The sequence below is a fragment of the Carlito syrichta genome, unplaced genomic scaffold, assembly GCF_000164805.1.
Source record: "Carlito syrichta isolate Samal-C Ts95f unplaced genomic scaffold, Tarsius_syrichta-2.0.1 Scaffold307028, whole genome shotgun sequence".
Lineage (NCBI taxonomy): Eukaryota > Metazoa > Chordata > Mammalia > Primates > Tarsiidae > Carlito > Carlito syrichta.
Genome location: NW_007251124.1, coordinates 1,054,127 through 1,072,583, shown reverse-complemented (window position 1 = coordinate 1,072,583; position 18,457 = coordinate 1,054,127). Strand labels below are relative to the sequence as shown.

Here is an 18,457-nt window from a genome sequence, read left to right as displayed (position 1 = left end):
ACTAACATACAATCCAGCAATCCCACTATGGGTATTTATCTAAAGGAAAAGTAATCTGTATATCAAAGGAATATCTGCACTCTCATGTTTATTACAGTTCTGTTCACAGTAGTAAAGATATAGAATCAAACTAAGTGTCCATCAACAGACAAATGGATAAAGAAAATGTGGTATATATACACAATTAAATATTATTTGTTCATAAAAAATGAAATCTTGTCACTTGTAGCAACAAGAGTGGAACTGGAAGTCATGATGTTAAATAAAATAAACTGGCACAGAAAGACAAATATCACATGTTCGCACTAATATATAGGAACTAAAAACCTGATATCATTGAGGTAGAGAATAAAAGCTAGGTACCAGAGGATGGGAAGTGTGGGGATAAAGAGAGGTTGGTTAATGGGTACAAACATACAATCTGACAGAAAGAATAGTTATATTGTTCAATACCAGAGTAGAGTGACTATAGTTGACAATAATATATTGTATATTTCAAAATAATCAGAAGAGAGGACTGGAAATGTTCCCAGCACATAGAAATGATAAATACTTAAAGTGATGGACAGCCCAAACACCAACTTGATTATTACTCAGTCTGCATATGAGACAAAATATCATGAGTACCCTGTAAATACATAAAATGTTTGGTTTAATAAAAATTTAATCATTACTTATAATATGACCCTAATTTTTAATATACCTGTGTGTGTAAGAAAGTACTGGAAGCAAATTCATCAGCAAGTTAACTGTTGTGAGGTAAATGGTAGGACATCAGAAATTTTAAAATCTAGTCTTTATATTTTTCTCCATTTTAAAATTGCACTATGTAATTTCTTAAATATCAAGGGAAAAGTCTAAATACCCAAAAACTGGTGCTCTAAATCTTGAGACGTACTCTACTGATGTTTATTTGGTTACAACTAAACACTCTTAGAATCATAACTTAAAAATGAATTTTATTCAAAACAAAAAGGAGTTGATTAGGCTATTAGACTAATGTATAAATTTGGTAAGTAATTTTAGAAATACCTACCCTAACCTTCAGATTTACCATAAATAATTTCCCAAAATCTACTTAAAAAATACTTTGATAAACATTTATAAATTATGGGATATTAATAATTTAACAAATGTAAAATTTGAAACTTTTAAATCATCAATAATCTAAAATATTTTATATTACCCATATCTATATTATTATTACATACCAATGTAATTTAAAACACCTAAAATTTGTCTGCTTTCCTAAGATAAGTACACATTTAGAAACTGGGATGTTACAGCTATTTATTTGTTTAATATTTATTGATCACCTGCAATATACATGGAGTTTGCCAATCACTTGTTATTTACAATTAAAAAGGCACAACTCCTCTCACAGACTATTTAATAATATACTAAACTGTGATTATAAGCTGTAATAAGTGTTATGAAGTAGAAATGACAAATCTTCGTTAATAAAATAGAAGAATACTTTACTTAAACCAGGAAGGAGGGATCAAGAAAAGTTATTTTTAGAAAGTGTCATTTAGGGTCAGATTTATAAGTGAAATATAAATAAATTAGATGAATATCAGAAGAAATACCATTTAAAAAGGAAACAGCATGTTTCTGTTTGAGCTTTAATCTGGCAGGAAACATCTTGACTACTAGTGGTTTCCTTTTATTTTTACCATTTTATTTTGGTGTAATTTCATATATTTTATAGTTATAATAATATATTTTAATATGATTTAAAAGTTTTAAAAAGAACAAAAAAACTACATATACCCTTTATCCAAAGTCACCAATTGTTAAATTTGCTTCATTTATATATATAATATATATAAATATATTTTAATATGTATATATATGAAATTTTTTTCAAACCATTTATCTGCAATCATTCAGCATATAAGTCCCAAGAGCAGGGCATTGACTTACATAGCCAGTACAGTTATCAAAACTAAAACATTTTACAGTCATACAATACTGTTATCTAATTCACAGTTCATATTCATATTAGTCAATTATCTCCAAATTGTCTTTTATCTTTTTCCCCATGCAAAAGCCAATCTCAATAAATTATTTGAGAAAGGTACATGAAACTGATTTGTCTTAAAACTGATGCTGTTAACTTCAATCACTGGCCAAGTTGTTGTTCCCTGGGTCTTTCCAATGTGAAGTTATAATTTTTAATTTAGAAATCAATAAGTAATTTGGGGAGACATAGTCTGAATTTAAGCAAACATTTTAATCCCAATCAAAGTTTCACTCACAAATTTTAGCATCTATTAAAGTTTCCTGACTCTATTATGCCTTCTATATTCATTAGTTGACATTATATGATAAGAGTTTTTTTCTGTATTTATTTGTAGTAGTTTGGATTCATAAATTCCTATTTTATATTACTATTTACTTTATTTTGATATCCAAACTGTCACAGATATGACCAATATAAGCCCTTCAACCTCTATAATGTTTAAATTCATAGACTATATAGACAAATTTTTGAAATATAAATTTCAACATTCATATAGTAACTAATATAGACAGAATATTTTGTTATATTTCAGAGTTGCTGATTCTTCATGAAGTCCTAATTTCCCACTTCCCTGTGCTGCTGAAATTTCTTTTTAAAAATTTTTTATTGTTTTAATTTTAAAGATGTAGGGTGCAATGAAGGATGAAGTATGCAAGCGGTCATCATACAGGTAAAGTTTGGGCCTACCTTTGGTCCTCACTTCACTTGATTTGAGATCAGGTACGCTTATTGATGTTATGCCCCCCCCCGTAGTATTCTGCTGTTGTCAATCCCTTTCTTATAGTATTATGGTAAATGTATAGGGTCCACTTATGAGTGAGAACATGTGGTATACAGTTATTTGTTTCTGTGATAGATCACCGAGTATGATAGATTCTAAATCAATCCAAGTTGCTGCAAAATCCATATGTTTGCCCTTCTTTATGGTTGTATAATATTCCAAAGATGTGTATATGTACCACATCTTTTTAATAGAGACCAGTTTCAATGAGCACTCTGGTTGGTTCATATTTTTGCTATTGTGAATAGTGCTGCAATAAACATGCATGTGCAGGAATCTTTTTTGTAGAATGATTTGAGTTCCTTCTGGTATATTCCCAGTAGGAGGATTGCTGGGTCATTCAGAAAGTCAATTTCTAGTTCTTTTAGAAATCTACATTATTGGTGAGAGTGTAAGCTAGCACAACCTCTGTGGAAAACAGTTGGGTGATTCCTAAAAATCAGCCTTCCATACAACCCCATAATCCCCCACTAGGAATATGCCCAGAGGAACACAAATCACTCTATGAAAAAGATACCTGCCCATGCATGTTTATTGCAGCATTTTTTACAATAACAAAAACAAGGAACCAACTATGTTGCCCATCGAAGGAGGACTGAATTTTTTAAAATGTGGTATATATACATAATGGAATATTACAAAGCCATAAAGAAAGACAAAGTTATGAACTTCACAGTAACTTGGATTGACTTAGAATCTATAATACTGAGTGATCTATCACAGAAACAAAGAACTGAGTATCACATGTTCTCACTCATAAGTGAATCTTGAACCATTATCATAATACTATAAGCAAAGGATTATCAGTAGTGGGAAATTGCTGGAAAGAGGACAGGATTGGCAGTAGTAGGATTCTGCCAGGGAAGGAGGGCAAACCTCATCAACAGGGGTATCTGCGTAATGAACATTTGTATACTTAAACATGGTAATTCACATGTTTAAAATAAATAATTTTTTAAAAATCACAATATTGTTTTCCATAGAGGTTGCATTCCCGCCAACAGTTTAGAAGTGAACCCTTTTCTCTGCATCCTTACTAGCTTCTGTTGTTTGTTTTATTAATGATGGCCACTCTTACTGGGGTTAGGTAGTATCTCAATGTGTTTTGATTTGCATTTCTCTGATGAGTGAGGCTGAGCACTTTTTCATGTGTCTGCTGGCTGCCCATATATCTTCTTTTGAGAAGTGTCTATTCATGTCTTTTACTCACTTTTTAATGGAACTGTTTGTTTTCTTCCTTTCAGGATGTTTGAATTCTTTGTAGATTCTGGATATTAGACCTTTGTCAGGGACAGTTGGCAAATATTTTTTCCCATTCTGAGGACTGTCTCCCCACTCTCTTGATGGTTTATTTTGCTTTGCAGAAGCTTTTCAGTTTAATGAGGGCCCACTTATCTATCTTATCTCTTATGGCATGGACATTTGGGGTTTTGATCAGGAATTGGTTGCCAATTCCATTTCCATAGGGTAGTTCTTGCATTTTCTAAGATTCTTAAAGTTTGAGGTATTACATTTAGGTCTTTGATCCATTTAGAGTTTTTTTGTTTTGTTTTGTTTTGTTTTGTATGGTGATAGGTAGGTGTCCTGTTTCAATCTTCTGCATGTGATCAGTTTGTTTTCCCAGCACCATTTACTAAATAGGTTCTCCTCTCCCCAGTTGTTGTTGGTAAAGGCTTTGTTGAAAACGAGTTGCTTGAGAAATTGTGGTTTTACTTATGGACTCTCTTGTCCATTAGTTTATATGCCTGTTCTTGTACCAATAACAGGCTGTTTTGATTATTGTAGACTTATAGTAAAGTTTAAAGTCTGGAAGTGTGATACCTTCTGCTATTATACCTTTTGGCTATTCATGATCATTTATGTTTCCATATGAATTTCTGTATTACCATTTCCAGGTCTAATAAGAATGATGTTAGTGATTTAATAGGTATTGCATTAAATCTGTAGATTGCCTTTGGTAGGATGGACATCTTAATAATGTTGATTCTTCCTATCCATGAATATGAAATATTTTTCCATTTGTTTGTGTCTTCTTGGATTTCTTTGAGCAGTGTTTTACAGTTTTTGTTGTAAAGTTCTTTCACTTCTCTGGTTAGGATGATGTCAAGGTATTTCTTTTTGGGAGGGAGGGGTAGCTATTGTGAAAGGGATTGTGCTTTTTATTTGACTCTCTACCTGTTTGTTGTTGGTATTTAAGAATGCAACTGTCTTTTTCACATTTATTTTCTACCCCCAAAATTTGCTAAAGTCCTTTATCGGTACAAGGAGGTTTTTGACAGATTCTCTTGAACTTTGGAGGCATAGGATCATATCATCAGCAAAAAGGGATAACTTAATTTACTCTTTTCCTATTTGGATACCCCTGATTTCCTACTCTTGTCTAATTGCTCTATGACTTCCAATACTTCCAATGTTGAACAAGAGGGGTAAGACTGGGCAGCCATATCTTGTTCTGGTTTTCAGGTGAAATGATTCCAGTTTCTGTCCATTTAGTAATATGCTGGCTGTGGGTTTATCAAAGATGGCACGTACTATTTTGAGATATGTTCCTTCTATGCCTAGGTGTTCAAGGGTTTTTATCAAGAAGGGCTGCTGTATTTTATCAAAAGCTTTTTCTGTATCTAATGATAAAATTATGTGATTCTTGTTTTTACATATGTTGATGCATTTAATTACATGTAAGGTCTTGCTAGTGTTGAACCAGCTCTGCATCACAGGGATGAAGCCTACCTGGTCATGGTGGGTGATTTTTGAGATATGTTGTTGGATCTGATTTGCTAATATCTTGTTGAGAATTTTTGCATCTGTCTGTTTTTCTTGGATCTTTACCCAATTTGGGTATCAGTGTGATGTTAGCTTCATAAAATGATTTGGAGATAATTCCATCTTTCTCAATTGTCTGGAATACTTACAGTAGAATTGGTACTAGCTCCTCCTTGTATGTTTTGTAGAATTCTGCTGGAAAGTCATCTGGTCCAGGGCTTTTTTCTGGAGGTGGTTTTCTTATGATGGAGTCAATTTCCTGGGTTGTTATTGGTCTATTTAGTGTCTCAACGTCTTCTTGTTTCAACCATGGGTTGTGTGATGTCAGAAAGTTCTCCATTTCATTTATATTATCAAGTTTTTTTTCCATATAAGTGTGCATAGTAATCTCTAATCTTTAATAATCTTTTGTATTTCTTCAGGGTCCGTTGATCTTTTGTGTTTCTGATTGTGTTTATTTGGGTTTTTTCTCTCTTTTTCTTGGGCATTCTGACTGGGGGTGCATCAATCTTGTTTATCCTTTCAAAGAACAAGCTTTTTGTTTTGGTGATTTTTTTCTATAATATTTTTGTCTTCTACGTTCCATATTTGGTCTTTTAATTTAGTGATCTGGATTCTTATGCTAAAGTTAAAGTTTTGGTGATCCTATCTTTCCAGCTTCCTTAGGTGATTTGTGGGACTGTTAATGTGAGATCTTTCCATTTTCTTGATGGGTGTTCATAAAGATATAAATTCCCCTCTTAGAACTGATTTTATGGCATCCTAGAATTTTTGGTAAGATGTTACTTCACTATCATTTGTTTCCAGGAATCTTTTAATTTGTTTTTATTTCTGTGTTGACCCAGGAGTTGTTCATCATCATGTTGTTTAGTGTCCCTGTCTTTGTGGGTTTGGGGGGAATTTTCTTGGTGTTGATATTTATTTTTATTTCACTGTGGTCTGAGGAGGTGCATGGCAGTATTTTGATCTTATGAAATTTGTTAATGCTTGATTTATTTGATCACTCTTAAAGTACATACTATGTGGTGATGAGTAGGATATTTATTCTGTGGTTGTTGGGTGAAGTGTTCTGTACATATCTTAAGTCCATTTGGTCAAGTGTCAAGGTGAGGTTCCAGGTCTCTTCATTGATTTGTTGCCTTAATGATCTATCTAGGGCTATTAGTGGGGGTATTTAAGTCCCCAACTATAATAGTGTTAGAGTCAATATCTTTTTTTTAGTTTACTTAATAGGTTGCTTTATAAATGCTTATGGTCCTGTGTTGGGTGCATATATGTTTAGGATGATAGTTCTTGTTAATGGATTGAACCTTTTATCATTGTGCAGTGCCCTTCCATAATTTTTAAATTTTTGATAACTTAAAGGTTGTTATATCTGATATTAAGATCGCAACTCCTACTTTCTTTTGATATCCACTTGCCTGGAAATTCATTTTTCACCCTCTAACTTTGAGTCTGTGTGCATCCCTTATGGTGAGATGAGTTTCCTGGATGCAGCAACTTATTAGGCCATTTTTTTAATCCAGTTTAAAATTCTGTATCTTTTCAGTGGTGCTTTTATTCCATTCTCATTCAGGCTGATTATTGAATTGCGAGTTTTTATCCCTGTCATGAGGTTCTTATTAAGTTTTTTCTTTGTTTTCTTTTAATTTGGGGATAGATGTATATGTGTATTTTCAAGTTTGCAGTCACAATGTAGTCTCTGTTGATTTTGTGTTCTCCTGTTCTCTTGGGAAGTGCGTGGTCATTCTTTTTCTTTCTTTCTTTCTTCTGTGCTCAAAACCTTTTAAAGTATCTCCTGTAGAGCTGGTCTGCAAGTTGCATAATCTCTTAGGAATTGAATGGGAAGTATCTAATTTCCCATCACTGATGAAGCTGAGTTTGGCTGGGAAGGAAATTCTTGGTTGAAATTGTTTATCTTTGAGAACTTTGAAAATCGGACTACAGTCCCTTTTTGCTTGTAGTGTTTCTGCTGATAGGTCTGCTGCTATTCTGGTTGGTCTTCTCCAGTAGATAGGCTGACCTTTCTCTCTTGCTGCCTTTAGGATTTTTTATTTTGAACCTACTTTGTGTAGGCAAATTACTATGTATCTAGGGGTTGGTCTTCTCATTTGATGTCTTGTGAGGGTTCTCTTTATCTCTTGTTTTGGGATGGTCACATCTATGGTGAGATGAGGAAGGTTTTCTTGGATAATCTCCTGGAATACATACTCCAAGGTGTTCTCTATTTCTCTTTCTTCTTCTGGGATATCAGTGAAGCTTAGGTTCAGCCTCTTGATATAATCACACATATCTTGGAGGCTTCTTTCTTTCTTTCTGAGTTTTCTTCCTTTGCTTTTTACAGATTGGGTTAATTCTGCATTTTGGCTAAGTTCTGAGATTCTTTTCCTGCTTGATTAATTCTGCTTCCATGCTTGTCATCTTGTTATTTAATTCCTGGATGAAGTTTTTTATGCCCAAAATCTGTTACAAGTTCTTCCAGTGTTGCATCTTGTCTTTCTTAAATCTTATTCACTCTTTCCATCATTCCCTAATCCCTGTTGTATTCTGGGGCCAGTCATTGGTGACTTCCATGGTTTTGGCTCTGAGGTTTAATTTTTCAGGTGTTTTCTCTTTGGTACACTGGAGATTGCCAGTGTTCTTTGGTTGATTTGTCCTCATTTGTGATAGATCTTTCTTTTCTCCTTAATTCTGTTATTCAGTGGCAGTGGGAGGGGCTTTCACTTCTGATGCTTGCTCAGCCCTCTATTCTTCCCTGATTAGGGCTGTGAATTTGTTCTATTTTGAAACAGGGCTGAGAGTGGGAAGCTTTGCTATCTCTTATAGTTTTCGAGAGTTGAATATAGTGGAGCATGTGAGCTAGGATTCAGAAATTACTAGAATCATAATTCTCACTGACTGGGTATGGGTTCCCTGAGACTAACTCTCTACCACCACTCTATATGATGATGTAATGGGTACATGTGTATACTCCCTGACTCCAAGATATGGTAACAGCAATGAGGAGAACAGAGAAAAGTAGAATGAAATAGAATGGACAAAAATTAAAAATATACAAAATAAAAAAACAGAAAAGTAAAAACTCAAACCTAAGCAAAAAAACAAACACATGCGCACGCGCACGCGCGCGCACACACACACACACACACACACACACACACACACACACACCCCAAAACAAAATGAAAAGAAAAAACCAAAAGAACAGGAAAAATGAACACATACACACACACCACAAAACAAAAGTGGAAGAAAAAAAGAAAAGAAAAGAAAAGACGGGGGAATGCAAATCAAACCCTCATACATACCTTCACACACACATTAAACTAAAAAAAAAGAAGAACAAAAAACAAAAAAAACCTGATAAATCACACTCAGTCATTCACGTATACACAGAAAACAAAAAAATGAAAGAAGGAAGAAAGAAAAAGAAAAAAAAAGGTAGTGGGGAATGTAAATCAAACTCTCACATTCACAATCACACATAAAGAAAACAGAAAACAAAATTAAAAAAAAATACTGCCCTCTTGTGTCAGGTTCTGCAATTGTTCCTCTCAGCTGCTCACAGATAAGGCCCTTGTCTGTCTCCTCCGGAGCTGTGGCCACATTCACAATCTCCCCAGCACACAGCCCAGGAAAGGAAGAGGGAACAGTGGGGATATATAAGATGTCAGTTCTCCCCTCCTAATCTCATGTGGTCAAGATATCCCTTCTGGGGGAGAAGGTGTGCAACAGTCTCTTCCCCAAGTACTGGGCGGGAGTGCAAAGAGGGAGCCCCAGCCAGGCTTATCCTGGAATAGAGTCCTCTTATCATGGCTGACGTCCAGACTCCACCTGGGTTTGTCCCTCTCAGTCATGCTCCAGTGTGTGGGTCCAATGTTCAGCGGATTGCTGGGAAGGATGAGGTTGGGTGAGTCCCAGACTCATTGCTGATCTCTTCGGGGGTCTTCCTTATCCTTTTCTGATCACACAACTGAGTCAAGGTAATGGTTGGGGCACCTGAGACTCAACATTCATCCTGTCCCTCCAAAGTTTGTGCTTTTGGGATAGCCCTTCTGGGTCATGATCAACTCCTGAGTAGTTAATCCCAGATATAAGTCCTGTTGCTCCATGGTGAGCAAGCCAGAGCACTTCCCTGCTTAGTTTTCAAGATGGTGGCAGGGTGCCTGATTTGTCTTCTCCAGTGGGGTTGTGCCTCTGACTCCCTCACTGTTCTCCCTCCACAGCCCTGGCTGCCAGTTTCTGGCCAAGTGCCGTGGTGGCGAGGTAGAGTTTGGATCCAGCAGTCACTCCCAACAGCTTCTTCCCAGGAAGGGCTTTGCTAATTTTGTAAAAATGGTGCTTGGCTTCTGCACCCTGGGAAGCACTAGGGTCCAAGCAGAGCAGCTGCAGCAGCAGTCACTACACCAGGAGAGCCCTGGCCACATGCTCCTGAGTCCCCACTCAGTCAGACACTCACACACCTACTTACTCACAGACACAAGTGCAAAACTGTCCATACACTCATTCACTCACACTGGGACTTGCATAGTCCAATTAGCTCCACTACCATCTTCTCCCCCCCCTTGTGTTGTTGAAATTTCTTAGATCTTTGTCTAAGAGATCATAGTTATTTTTTAAATTTCAACTTTTCTCCACCTCCCTGTATTCTTACCCAAGACCTTATCTTTGTGTTTTGTAGGGGTAGTGTATTAGGAAAATTAGGTCTAACCATAAGTTATAGAAAACCAATGCCTTTAGCAAGACAGAAATTTATTTTTCCCCCCTCACTTAAAAATCAATTCAGAGGCAAAAGTTCAAGGCTGCTAACTCAACTTTGCTGCACATGACTCTCTGTAATTCAGACATTAATAGCTCATGAGCCAATGATTCCACTGTTTTGATCAAGTCAACAACTATGTTCCAAGTTTCTGGAAAGAGAAGGAGATCAAACAGGAAAGTAAGAGATTACATGCAAACATTCCAAGCAAATCCATCCAAGTTGCTGTGAAGTCCATAATTTTGTCCTTCTTAGTGGCTGCATAATATTTCATCATGTACATGTACTTTTTTTATCCAGTCCAGTTTCAATGGGCAGAACAATTGGTTCCATGTTTTTGCTATTGTGTATAGTGCTACAGTAAACATGTATGTGCAGATATCTTTTTTGTAGAATGATTTGAGTTCCTCTTGGTATAGTCCCAGAAGGGGGATTACTGGGTCATATGGAAGGCCAATTTCTAGTTCTACCTGTACCTTAGTCCACTTATGCACCCAATCCTGACTTGTATCCCACATCTTTAAAATAAAAATATTGCAAGACTTTTCAAAGGAAGTTTCCAGAATGGTGCTACCTGATTCTTCCACATATGTCTCAAATTTGGCTTCATGGAAAACTGAGAAATGTCCTTTTTTTCTGAAAATCCATGTTCCTGGATAAAATTTCTATTAACATGTGGAAGGGAAGATGGTTATTGTGGGACATCTGTCTATTCACAGTTCACTCCTTTAGCTCCATGAGTATCTTTACTCATACTTATATTTGCTTCATGTATATACACATATTTATATGTACACACACACACACACACACACACACACACACACATATACATATAAAACAAAAGAGATAGCCCCAAAAGAGGCTCCAAAGTCTCATCAAGTTATGGAATGAATGGCCTCGGAGTGACACATACTCTTCTCTCAGTTCTGGGTATATATGCTTCCATTAACTGGTGAGTTGTAAACTAAAAAGCAAGTAATTTTACTACATACACTATACAATGGTGGAGAGGAAACTGAATAAATGCAAAAACCTTCATAAAATGAGAGAATAGAGAACACAGATGTCATGCTTTGTAAAAATTCTAACATAGTTCAAAACCAGCTAACAAAGATTCCCCTTTCTAACAATAGAGAATGTCTCTCAATTATCTCACAGAAAGGGTACAGAATATTTTATAAACAGTGAGACAATCTTCCCGGGTCTAATATTCTGATTTCAAAATATAATTTTTTAAAATTTCCCTACCATGTATACAACACACTCATTTCCTCTATGAGGGTGGCTACTCAGAAGTGGTCCTGGGGAACACTATTAGAGCTCAAGATGACTATCATATTCCAGAAAGTATATTGGGATGTATTTTATACATTGTATAAAATATGTGCCAGTGATCCAATTAAAACAAATAACAATAATAATATAGGCACTCCTCTTCATTGATATCATCAAGTTACATTTTCAGTTTTGCTGTCCTGCTTCCATTTATTAACTGAATAACCATGTAGTGAGAATTTATTACTCTCCCCTCATTTCCATACCAAGTATGATGGCACAGTGAAACAAATAAAATCAAGAAGGATAATTTTTAAAAATTAAAGATTTAGCAGGTTAATAATAAGTATACTCTTACATTAGACTGAATATACTTCTAGAATACAGAGAATGGTAAGAACAGAAATGGGAACAAAGAGAACAAATTTAACATGATTAATATGAATTTGACTAAAAAGATTACAATGTCTTTGATCTTCTGCTAATTATGAGGCATGTGTGACTAAAACAACTGCTTAAAAGAGAAGGCCATGGGTTGGGTGAGGTAGTTTACACCTGTAATCCCAGCACTTTGGGAGGCTGAGGTGGAAGGATCGCTTGAACTGAGGTGTTCAAGACCACCCTGGGCAGTTGAGTGAACCCTCGCCTCCACAAAAAATTTTTTAAAATTAGCCAAGTATGGGTGGTTCATGCCTGTAGTCCCAGCTACTCAGGAGGTCCAGGCACAGTGAGCCAAGATCACACCACTACACTCCAGCCTAAGTGACAGAGCAAGATCTTTCTCAAAAAAGAAAAGAGAAAGTCATGACCAAAAGTCTTCTGGACCCATATTGTCAAAATGCTATGCTCCATGATAAAAATAAGTAGGTGCAAAGCTTATTTTTGCCAGATATCAGTCTGCACCATTGTGAATTACATTAGTATTTTAATCATACAGGATTCAGATTTATCAAGGCACTGAGAATCAAAACAAATATATTCTTCCTTTATTAGAATACACATTTCATCACAGCAAGTTTTTGGATGTCATTGTTTAGTGTTTATTTGAAGCATCTGGAAGAGTGATTGACACATAGAAGGCACTCAATAAATATTTACTGATTAGATAAGTAAATGAAATATATATTAATGACACAATATTCTTACTGTTTAAACTAAATAAGGAAAGTTTTTCTTTATTTGTTTGTTTTTGAGTTGGAGTCTCACTCTGTTGCCCAGGCTAAAGTGCAAAGGCACGCTCATGGCCACTACAGTCTCAATCTGCTGGGCTCAGGCAATCCTTCTGCCTCAACCTTCCAAGTAACTGGAACTACAAGGGTGCACCTTGTAGTTTTTTGTTTTTACTTATTTTAGAGACAAGGTCTCACCAAGTTGCCCAGTCTGGTCTAGAATCCCTGGACTTAGGCAGTCCTCTCACCTCAACCTCCCAAAGTACTGGTATTACAATCTTGAATCACCATGTCTGGCCAGGAATGTTACTATAGTCAATGTTAGGTCAACAAAAAGTCAATACTGTGCTAAGCTATTGCAGAAGAAATACTGCATATCTTTAAAAATCATATTGAAATATGACTGCTTCTTCCATCTCTATGTAAAACCAAGACTGTTATACCTTCATTATAGCAGGAATCTCAATTAAAATATTCTGAGAAATTTTTTTTTTAATTGAATTTTGACACGAAAAATAATTTCTTAATTTTTTCCTTGATGATCCAAAGACACTTTTTTAAAAGATATGGGGTACAAGTCAGGATTAGATACATAAGTGATCATCGTACAGGTGAAGTTTGGGCCTCCCTTTGGTTCCTACTTCGTCTGCTTTGGGTTCAGGTATCCTTACTGATGTTATATGCCCTCACCCTGGGAGTGTCCCACTACTGCCAATCCCTTTCTTATGGTGTTGTGATAAATATCCAGGGTCCACTTATGAGTGAGAAATTTTTTATTGTTGAGGTAGATTGCATTTTCTAGGAGTCCTTTAGTGCTGAGTCTATTTTCCCCAAGTGCCAAAATTTTTCATTTCATTTTGTAATAAGAATGTTAGAAGGAAGTATATCCACAAGAGAATTTTCATAGTGATTCTTGCCAAGAAATTTCCACTGAGGTTTATTGTCTCTATGGATAACAAAGTTCCATAGCTTTATAAAGAGTGAGAACCCTTCCTTAACTATTACTTTAAAGTAAAATAGGTTCTCACATCTAATAATATTTGGGATCCCTTAAATAAACAAAAAAAAAGTCCTATGATATAACATAAAACTACTGAGACAATATTCAATCTCTATCCCAAATTAGCACTGAATTGAAAAAAATAACTTTTATTCTGCAAGAAAAGAAAATGCCCCTATAGAATAGCAACATTTGACTTAAGGTGAGTGCTACGTGTGAGTGGGAATGATCTGTTAAGCTTGATTGATTAATGTTTTTGCACAACTCCATCATGCCATTTTTTTTTTTTAGTTGGAGTCTCACTTTGTTGCCCAGGCTGGGGTGCAGAGGCATGCTCACAGTCACCCCAACATCGATCCGCTGGGCTCAGGTGAGCCTTCTGCCTCAGCCTTCCAAGTAGCCAGAACTACAGGCGTGCACCACCATGCCCAGCTAATTTTTTGATTTATTGAAGAGATGAGGTCTCACAAAGTTGTCCAGGCTGTGCTTGAGCCCATGGGCTCAGGCAATCCCCTTACCACAGCCTCCCAAAATGCTGAGATTACAGGCTTGAGTCACCACACCCGGCCCATACTGTGACTTCTTTATGTGAAGATGCATACTATAAAAATATGCAAATAAATTGACACCTTTTAATAATAATAAACATTATTATAATTTAAAACATCAAATAGCTTGAAAAATAATCTAGGGCATTGTTTGCATTAGTGGGCATCCTTATTAATTAAAATGTATGTATAATGGCATAAAAATATTAACAGTATTAACATAAGGTTCAAGTCAAGTGATCTGAGTAATTTAGGGAAATGGAATGGAAGAAATTTCAGTCCTTCTGATACTTTCTATGGGGGGAAATAAGGACCTTGTTAATACTTGGATACAGTCTGAAGAAAAATTGTTGAGAAAATATAAACCCATAGCCAAACAGGGCACTGTATTTCATGAAAATTACCAACCCAACATTAACTACTGCACTTAACAAAATGTGGTCACACATACTGGATTGCTTAATAATCACAACACAGCAAGGTGGGTAAGGGAGGTCCAGAATATTTAACAGTGGCTGGAAAGCATATGCATTAACTATTGAAGGAAACTGGTTTCCTGATTTTATTTTATTGTTTTTTGTTCAAATATTTATTTTCTGCCAATAGTGTAATAATATTGAGCTATATAGATCTTTTGTCATAATTTCTGTCAAACTTACTTACAACTTAACATATACACAAAAGTTGAAACTGAATTATGAATAAGGAAGTAATAAGTGATGCAAGTAGGTAAAATAATATTTGGTTATAATAAAAAAATTATGTTATACATTTACCATTGCTTTCCCCATTTTATGTTTTTTGTTCCTAGATACATATTAACGATTCCAATAAAAACAATTAACTTATCACATTTTAAATAAACACCAGGTTTCCTGATTTTAGATTCTGTTTTTTTCCTACCACATCAGTGTTTCTTTAAACTTCTTATTATTACCTGTAGTAAGAAATGTATTTTGCATCATAACCCAGGTCACACAAGCACACATATACTCACACTTGTGATGGAAATAAACAAAACTAAATCATTAAAATGGCATATAACTTAAAATATATGATAGATTACAACTCACAATGTGAAAAGCACTAGCAACATCAAACTGTGTTTATAAATGCTGATACCATAATGACCTCATAGCCCTAGACTCTGCCATTAATTATTTGTGTCTTGTTGCAATCACTAAACACATTACAAAAATCATTTCCTTTCAGCTGCATATTTTCTTTTACAACAAAAGTTTTATATTGGCACAAGTCATTCTAAGGTTTAAGGAGTAGACCTAAGCAACAGCACTATGTATTGTTTCTATGCAAATTAGAATTATCTACGTGGAGCTCTATAAGTTCTGAACTCACTTAAATCAATTCATAAATCTAACCAGAACATGGCAGGGCTAAGACATTATGGATTAAAAAAAAAACTATATGTGTTAAGTCAGCATGAGTGGTTTTGGGGTATTCTTTAAAATCATTTGATCCTCCATTTTATTTATTTCTCTAATATATTAAAGATCAAATTTATGTTTCCCTTTACCTAACATTATTCTGTAAAAATTTATATTGTATTTCTTGTGTAAAATTAAGAGATTTGTTCATCTTTCTTTCAGAGGCACTGCAGAAATAATGTTTTTTGGCATTTAGACTCATAATTTTTATGCTTACAAATATCAAATCACTTCAGTGAAGTTATAGCACAAAAATTTCTATTCATACTTCACTTTATTTTTTTTTAACTGAATAAATGAACTATCTGAGTAATTCAATACTAACGTAAGTCTTCATTTTAATGAACCTATCAACAAAAGAAACAACAGTCATGAATCCAGGGAATGCAAGTGTTCCAAAGATATTCATTCTTTTGGGTTTCTCTGAGCATCCCTGGTTGGAAATGCCTCTCTTCATAATGGTACTTGTCGCTTATGTCTGCACACTGGTGGGTAACATCTCAATTATTGTGGTATCCAGGGTAGATCCTCATCTTGACAGTCCTATGTACTTCTTCCTTTCCAACCTCTCCTTCCTGGATCTGTGTTTTACCACAACCACAATCCCTCAGCTGCTGCTGAACCTCTGGGGCCCAGATAAGTCTATCAGCTATGGGGGTTGTGTAACCCAGTTTTATATGTTTCACTTTCTGGGAGCCACTGAATGCATCATCTTAGCTGTGATGTCCCTGGATCGTTACATTGCTGTCTGCAAGCCCTTGAGATACCCAGCTATCATGCATCAGCGACTCTGTACCCTCCTCGTGGCCATCGCGTGGCTAAGTGGTTTGGCTAATTCCTTGCTTCAGTCATCTCTTACTGTGCAGCTGCCACTTTGTGGTAACAACAAGGTAGATGACTTTCTGTGTGAAGTCCCAGTGATGATCGAGATGTCATGTGTTGATACCACATTCAATATAGCTATGCTCTCCATTGTGGGGACATTCTATTCCCTGGTTCCCTTATCACTTATTCTTGTCTCCTATGGGTTCATTGTGGCTACCGTGCTCAAGATTCAATCCTCAAAGGGAAAGAAGAAGACATTTAACACATGTGGTTCTCATGTTATTGTTGTATTTCTCTTCTATGGGCCAGTAATTAGCATGTATGTACAACCCTCAGAAACTAACTCCCAGGACAAGAACAAACTCATGTCCCTGTTCTACAGTTTGGTGACTCCTATGCTTAACCCTTTTATTTACACATTGAGGAACAAAGACATAAAAGGGGCAATGAGAAGACTTCTTGTCTCATTGTACCATGGAGGAAGAGAACAAACATAACTACATAACTATGTTTTTACTCCACACTCTTCATACAGCTCAGAAGATCTCCTGTTCTAAAATTATATCTTGATTTAACTTCTTCCAAAATTATTAGCATCCTCTACTGCCTATCCTATGAACATATTTTGTTTTTTTACTACACTACTGTGGTTTATTGGATATCATTTCAAGTGTGAATTCTAATCTTCAGATTTTCTGCAATTTGCATTAAAAGACAATGTTATTAAGTTCTTTTGTTTCCACCTAGAAATACTCATCTAGGATCGAAAAAGTGGACAATAAATGAATACTTTTTGACTGGCTTATTTACTCAAAAAGAATCAAACCCTATCATTTGATGTATTATTTTGAAAAAATATATAAGTAATATAAACAACAGTTTACTGTCTTGCTGTTATAAATGTGATTTAAAAGCTAGTGTGCCATTTGTGAATTAATTCTTTTTTATGAATTACCAGAAAGATCAATTTGGTCTATATCTAATATTATGTAACTGATGTTCTCAATCACACATTTATTGATCCTTTAAAAATAAGATAATTCAAAAATTAGTATCTGACTCTTTCTTTCTTATAGGTCTCAGTGAAATTACTTCCTTTTGAGGTATCTGACTGAACTAATGCTTTCTAGGTTCCCAAAGAAAAAAATTTAATTATTAAAATACTGAAAAACTTCTACATAGTCTTCTAGTATTGTGGGTAACTCAGGCTTCACTGGGGAGATCATCTATCTAGAATGAAAATATTAGGTGCATTTGGGAGATAATCAAAGGATGATATAGTTCAGTCATTTAGGAATCAGAACACTAAATTACTAGCAAAAGGGAAATGGAGAAAGAAAGTGGAGGAGAGCACAGGGGAAAGTATTTTTTAAATTGTCTATCAGTCCATCAATTTTGAGATAGATGTGATGAAGTAAAAGGTTTGATGATGAGGTGGCAGGGGAGTATTCTGTTAGCTTTATCAGTAACATAGACTTCTTAGTATAAATTTATCATTTTCTCATACTGCTCTGCTTCCCACACTTACAATATTCTTATCTTTCAACTTGTGTTTAAGGCAAAGATTTAATTGTTTTTCTAACTAAATACATTGATGTACAGTCTTTATACATCCACTCATCTTTGATGTGTTTGCACCGTCCACTTGCAAATGGCAAGAAGAAAACCTATTGACTCATAGTGTATAAGCCTCTGATAAAGATACATTAGTTCCCATCAGTAATTAATTAATTGTAACAAATCATATCACTTTTCAAGGTATGAATTATGTGTTGCAATAAACTTTACATTGTAGATGTGAATAAAAGAATACTGCAGTTTTGCTCTTATTGGAGATAAGGAAATATCACTTTTTTTTTTTAG

At 35.2% G+C, this 18,457-nt stretch overlaps 1 protein-coding gene across 1 annotated transcript; it reads left to right on the top strand.

Moving 5' to 3' along the window:
- Nucleotides 1-16,140: 16,140 nt before the first annotated feature.
- Nucleotides 16,141-17,091, top strand: LOC103266151 (olfactory receptor 2B11-like). The gene has a single exon (XM_008063790.1). It carries the CDS (start codon nt 16,141-16,143, stop codon nt 17,089-17,091), a length of 951 nt encoding a protein of 316 aa, XP_008061981.1.
- Nucleotides 17,092-18,457: the final 1,366 nt, after the last annotated feature.